Source organism: Dipodomys merriami, unplaced genomic scaffold (assembly GCF_024711535.1).
Source record: "Dipodomys merriami isolate MVZ:Mamm:240054 unplaced genomic scaffold, mDipMer1.0.p SCAF_30, whole genome shotgun sequence".
Taxonomy (NCBI): domain Eukaryota; kingdom Metazoa; phylum Chordata; class Mammalia; order Rodentia; family Heteromyidae; genus Dipodomys; species Dipodomys merriami.
Window position 1 is genome coordinate 2,532,564 of NW_027204493.1, and position 6,762 is coordinate 2,539,325.

The following is a 6,762-nucleotide window of genomic DNA, read 5'->3' on the forward strand; positions in this document are numbered from 1 at the left end:
CTTTGGGCCTGGCTTACTTCACTTAATAGAATTCTTTCGAAGTCTTTCTATTTCTTAACAAATGGGGCAATGTCATTCTTTCTGATGGAGGCATAGAATTCCATTTTGTGTATATATACCACATTTTCTTGATCCATTCATCTACTGAGGGGCATCTGGGTTGGTTCCATATCTTAGCTATGGTAAATAATGCTGCAATAAACATAGTTGTGCTTTAGTATGGTCTTGTTTGGGTAAATGCCCAAAAGTGGGATTGCTGGGTATAGGGGAGCTCTATGTGGGGTCTTTTGAGGAACCTCCATACTGCTTTCCAAAGTGGTTGAACAAGTTTACACTCCCACCAAACAATGCAGTAGGGTTCCCCTCTGTCCACATCCCCTCCAGCATCTGTTGTTATTAGAGTTCTTGATTATAGCCATTCTAACTGGGGTGAGGTGGTATCTCAGTGTTGCTTTGATTTGCATTTCTTTTATGGCTAGAGAGGTTGAGCCTTTCTTCATGTGTCTATTAACCATTCTTATTTCCTCTTCAGAGAAGTTTCTCTTTAAGTCTTTAGCCCACTTATTTATTGGGCCGTTTATTGGACAGTTGTTTCTTTGAGATTTTGTTGTTGGGGGATTTAATTTTTTGAGATCCAGGTATATTTTAGATTTGAGACCTTGTCCTTTGTAAGACTAGTGAAGATCTTCTCCCAATCCGTGGGCTTTCTATTAATCTTGCCAGCTATGTCCTTTGCCATGCAGAATCTCTGTAACTTCATTTATTGCATATTTTCTAACTGCAATTTTGATAATATTGCTCCTGCTTAAGCTCCTTTTAAGTATTCTCTACTATCAATGATAAATGCTAGTATTTATTGTCAGACTTTATGTACTTCTGTATGTACAGATCCAGTTGTACAGCAGTGCTCACCTCACATAAAGTGCTTCTCAAACTCTAACACACTTAACTATCTTGTTAAAAACACACCAATGGTCCCATTTCCTAATTCTAATTTAATAGGTCAGAGGGGCCTGAGGATGTGCATTTCTAACAGCCCCTAATGATGCTGATGCTACAGGTAAGAGGCCCACAATTTTGAATAACCCTGGCAAATGAGATCACATAGTGTTCACACTCACCTTCAAGCAACTTTGCCAATGTGTTTACATTTCAGTTAAGGATGGAATACCTTGCAGGGTTTTTTCTTTTTTCTTGTCTTTCTTTTTTTTTAATAATTTATTTACTTTATAGTTATTATAGAGGTGATGTACAGAAGGATTGCAATTACATGAGTCCGAATGAGTAATTTCCTTTCATACAGTGTCTTCTGTTCCCTTACTCTTTCCCAGTCCTTCCGTCCCATCTCCACCCAAGAATTGAACAGTTCCCTTTCATCAGTGTCTACTGAGCTCCACTGCTGCACTTTTTTCACTCTTGAGTTTTGTACTCTTCCCCCACCCTCCCAAAGATATATGTGTCAATATACCATATATAAAGAAAAGAAAGAATCATCAAAAATAAAAATGTAAATATATATACGCATATATATATAAAGAGAAGTCTCTTGTTTCCATATCTTGGAGTTTGTTTTGATATATTATATATAATATACATATATATAATTTTATATAAACATAAAGAAGCACACAGGCATTGGGTTTTTGTGTTTCTCTCTTAACATTATCTTCTTTTGTTCTCACATGCATGAATATCTAGAACCCTTACAGTTTTTAATAGTTAAATAATATTCATTCTGTGGATATGTATGTAGGTTTTTGTTACCTTCTCAGAATTTATTATTTAACCCAAGAATAGTATGTAGTTTATGCACACATTAAAAAAGTTCCAGTATAAAAACCATTGAAAAACAAGCCTATCCTTCCTTTCTAATCTCCAGTCAGAAGGAAATACACTTACCAGCATTTTAATTCTTTCAGAAACCTCATGTTTATGCATTTAGCTCTTAACTATATACAAATGGTTCCTCATTATTCTGCTTCATAATTATATATACTGCTGACTCAAGAGTTAGTGGCCTAAAAATATATGCCTTTTTAAACGTCAATTTTTTTCAATGTACCACCACAATTACTAGTTGGTAGCTCATTAATGGCTAGAAAAAGGTGCCTTACTATTAAGTTTATCATCATTCAGAATTTGCAATGCAAAATGTCCCTTTTAATTCACAAGCTGATGCCCTTCACTCATTAAAAGGCTCTACAATAAAGCCAGGAACAGAATTAAACCTCGTTTGGATATAAGAGATGATTAACTTCAAGCCCTGATGGAACCATTTGGTAGCTGATCAACTCAGGAGAACATGCTGTAGGGCATACTGGCTCAGAAATTAAAAATCTCAATTGATACAAAAGGAAACCTTGAATTCGATCAAATAGATCAAAATTCAAAACTATTATAAAAGTCAAGAATGAAAGACATAAAGGCTCCTCCAACACCCCTTCAGAGCTGGAAATTCACTGTAACCTAGAGACTAGAAGTGCTAGCCTGTTTCTAGAAAATATCACAGAGCCTCCCATTCTGCACGGTAAGATTTGAGAAGCAGGCTTACCTGACACAACAGCATCTCCATTGAGGTAGAGGGCCATGCCCAAGAGCATCATGATGCCTAGCGTGAGGATGTAAGGTCTCCGACGGCCCCACCTGGACTGGCAGTGGTCACTGGCTGATCCCACCACGGGTTGCAGCAGGAATCCCAGCACCGGGCTCAGGAGCCACACCATGCTGTACAGGCTCTTGGGAAGCCCCACGCTGAGCAGGACGGGGGTCACATAAGCCGCCTCCACTGCGTAGCAAAACTCCCGGCCAAACATGGCCATGCTATGCATGATGAGTCTCCCTGTGGGTCTTTTGGGTGGCTCCACAGATCCAAAGGGGCAGTTGTCCGCTAGGGATTGATAAGTGTGAGTGCCAGTCTGCCCATTGTCACCCATAGTCACAGAGTAAAGTGCCTTCCTGCTTGGTCCTCCCGGTTTGTGCTCCAAACTAGATTTGACATGGAGCCTGGCTGAGCGACCGGCAGAGATGGTCAGTCCGGGGGAGGGGCTGGAATTCTTTCATGCCTCTAAGATCACAAGTTATGATGAGAGGGAAAGGGGGTGTTGGTACTGGAAAGCATGACAGAGATTAGCTGCTGTGAGCCTCTGGCTCCTAAGAATGGCTTGTAAAGAGTTCTGCCTTACTCTTTCTCCTCTTTCTCCTCTCTCTCTCTCTCTCTCTCTCTCTCTCTCTCTCTCTCTCTCTCTCTCTCTCTCTCTCTCTCTCTCTCTCTCTCTCTCTCTCTCTCTCTCTCCTTCCTGTTTCAACCTCTGTATTATCCATGATCACACACATAGCTTTGAAATTTTAAAAAAGTCTTATTGCACTTGGATTCAATGAAAATATAAATACTATTTTACAAACTTTTTAACATGCAGATCTTTTCTTTTCCTGACAAGTTTTCTACACACCCAGTTCTGAAGCCAAATAACTAGATCTAAAATGGAAGGTCTTATCCTTCCTAAATCATTTGCTGTCACATAGCACTCACAGTTTCTCATTTTCCCTCATTGCACTTAATGAATTTTGTAATTAAGACAGTTCTGTTTGTTTGGTATCCTTCGTTAATTAGCTTCTGAGTCCCTTAAGAGTAAAGATCAGGTCTATATTTTTTATTATGGTATCTCTAGAATAATACATGGCTCCTTGTATATCTTCAATAAATATTTAATGAATAAATACATTTTCTAGTGTTCATCAACTGCCTAGTTTGTTCACATCTAGTCTCTCCAGTGCTTTGCATCTTATGGGACTACATTTCCCAGGTTCCCTTGCTCCTTGACTTCCAGGTATAATTAATAGGAGGCATCAGAGAGGAGTAACAAAGGAGTGGTGAGCAGGTTTCTTTAGCATGAAGTACATTTGGCAGTAATTGTGTTTCTTCTATGGGATCACAGCAGGCCACCTTGTCTTCAGGGTCCCAGTAACACTCCTCTTGTTCTGAGTTTCCTCTGGACTGCCTAACTATCTCTGCTCCTTTTACCAGTATAATTCTCTAGAGGGTTTCCTCTATTTTAAAGGCTTCAACAGAGTCATATATTCCTAGCAGGACCTTGAGCTATATGAAAAGTTTTGACAAGAGAAATATGATCTTATAGAGAAAAGCCTTAAACTGACTTGAGCATAACTTGAAGTCAGAATAGGAAGGAAGGGGGGAAGGGAGGAAGGAAGGAAGGAAGGAAAGAAGGAAGGAAGGGAGGGAGGGAGGGTGGAAGGGAGGAAGGAAGGAAGGGAAGGAGGGAGAGAGGAAGGGGGAGGGAGGGAGGAAGGGAGGGAGAAAGGGAGGGAGGGAGGGAGGGAGGAAGGGAGGGAGGAAAGAAGGAAAAGCAGTGATACCAGAAGAGAAGACAGGAAAAGAAGTAATTCCAGAAGACAGGTAGGGGAACTAGGAAGGAATCCAGGGACCTGAAGGAAAACAACCAAGGCAGTAGACAAGAGTGGGTGGATCCAAAGTGGTAAGCTGGAACTCCTAGAACTTCACCACTGAGATTTACTTGTTTAAAAATACTAAATGTCAGGCTGGGAAGGTGGCTCAGTGGTAGAGCGCTTGCCTTGCATGCATGAGGCCCTGGGTTTGATTCCTTAGCACCACATAAGCAAAAAGAAAAAAATCCAGAAGTGGCGTTGTGGCTCAAGTGGTAGAGCGCTAGCCTTGAGCTGAAGAGCTGAGGGACAACGCCCAGGCCCAGAGTTCAGGCTCCACGACCGGACCCCAAAAAAAAAAAAAATTCAATAAAAATACTGTGTCCACTATGGGTCTGGCCACTATTTTAGAGATTTAGCAATGAATACAATGTCCTAAGTCCTTCAGAAGCTCTCAATTCTCTTGTGTGTTGAGGTTGAGGTTGAGGTTTCAATATGATGTTAATAGGGATAGATAGGGTGGAGAAAAGTCAAACAGGATAAGGGAACATCCTCACTGTGGTAAGAAGGCTGCATCTCAGACAGGGTCAGGAAAGAACTCTCCTTGGGGTGCTGTTAGCATAGGGGCCAAAGTGAAGTGACACATGCTTGAATTCAACTCAGTATTATAAAAACAAACAAAAGGTATTTGGGGCTTAAGGACTGCGCTTCTAGAAAACAAATATTCAGAGAGCTCTGAAGAAAATAGATATCACACAGGGATTTTCATGATAAGGAAATTCCCACCCATTCACAAAGCAAATTCCTCAAGTGACAGGAAAAGAGAAAATTATGCAGAGGCTATCTTCACTAAGCTGTACATCAATGGGCTTCAAAATTGATAAAATGTTAATGGCTTTTCAGGCCTTGGCCCAGGTCCAAGGCTCACCTTTTCTCATACCTAGTTAAGAGTTTATATTTCCAGGCAGCAACCTGATACATTCCTAGGCACTGTACCTTCAATGTCCCCTCGCTCTATTTTGCCTTCAATGTCTCCTCACTCTATTTTGAAATGCTCTTTAAAACATGGGAGCTCAAGAAACTAGCCCCTCCCAAACGTAATACACTAATTACTAAATGGGCAAGGGAGCTAAGAAGAGACTTCTCAGTAGAAGAGGTAAGAATGGCAAAGGAGGCTGGGAAGGTGGCTCAATGGTAGAGCGATTGCCTTGTGTGCATGAGGTCCTGGGTTCGTTTCCTCAGCACCACATAAGCAAAAAAAGAAAAAAAAATCCAGAAGTGGCACTGTGGCTCAAGTGGTAGAGCGCTAGCCTTGAGCTGAAGAGCTGAGGGACAGTGCCCAGGCCCAGAGTTCAGGCCCGACAACCGGAACCTTCCCCCCGCCCCCAAAAAATAAAAAGAATGGCAAAGGAACACACGAGGAAATATTCATCATCCTGGACATAAAGGAACTGCAAATCAAAACAACCCTGAGATACCATCTTGCCCATTAGATTAGCCAACATTTTGAATTCTAATAACAACAAATGCTGGTGGGGATGGGGGGGAAAGGAACCCCTACAGCACTGCTGGTGGGAAAGTAAACTAGTTACAATAACTATGGAAAGCAGTGTGTAGGTTCCTCAAAAACCTAAACATAGAACTTCCCTACAACCCAGTCATACCATTCCTAGGCATCTAGCCTGAACATCATGAGCCAGGATATGATGAGGACACCTGCATATCCATGTTCATTGCGGCATTGTTCACAATAGCCAAGATATGGAAACAACCCATATGCCCCACAATAGATGACTAGATCCAAAAAAAATGTGGTACCTATATACAATGAATTCCATTAGAAAGAATAAAATGTCATTTATAGGGAAATGGATGGAACTAGAACGTATCGTATTAAGTAAGGTAAGCCAAAGTCAGAGAGACTAATGGGGCATATTCTCCCTGATATGTAGAAATTAGATCTAAAAGGCACTAGGATATGACAAAATACACAGAATTCCAGATACTCACATACAGTGAGACCAAAAGAGGATAGTTTTAGGAGAGAATCACAAAAGTGCAATACTGAAGTGTGTCCTCCTATCTATATAAAATGATGTACATACTGCAGTGAACTCTAAAGATATGGAACACGGGACTTTTTTCTCAATTTGTTTTATTGAATCTGTATTCTTACCTTATATGCAGTTATTTACATCCACATCTGAGGGAGGATGGGGGAGGCACAGAATCAGATGAAAAGCGCAGCAGTGGAGCGCACTGGCTGAAAGGAAGCTATCTAACTCGTGGGTGGAGATGGGAGAGGGAATGGGAGAGAATGAGGGAACAGATGACACTGTGTGAAAGGAAATGTACTTATTT

At 41.0% G+C, this 6,762-nt stretch overlaps 1 protein-coding gene across 1 annotated transcript in view; it reads right to left on the reverse strand.

The window, feature by feature from the left end:
* Slc45a2 (solute carrier family 45 member 2) overlaps positions 1–2,933 on the reverse strand; it is a 38,446-nt gene extending 35,513 nt beyond the window's left edge. Inside the window, exon 1 of the mRNA XM_070040926.1 lies at positions 2,552–2,933. Within this exon, the coding sequence (XP_069897027.1) occupies positions 2,552–2,933 (382 nt within the window). The remainder of the gene's footprint in view (positions 1–2,551) is intronic.
* Positions 2,934–6,762: the final 3,829 nt, after the last annotated feature.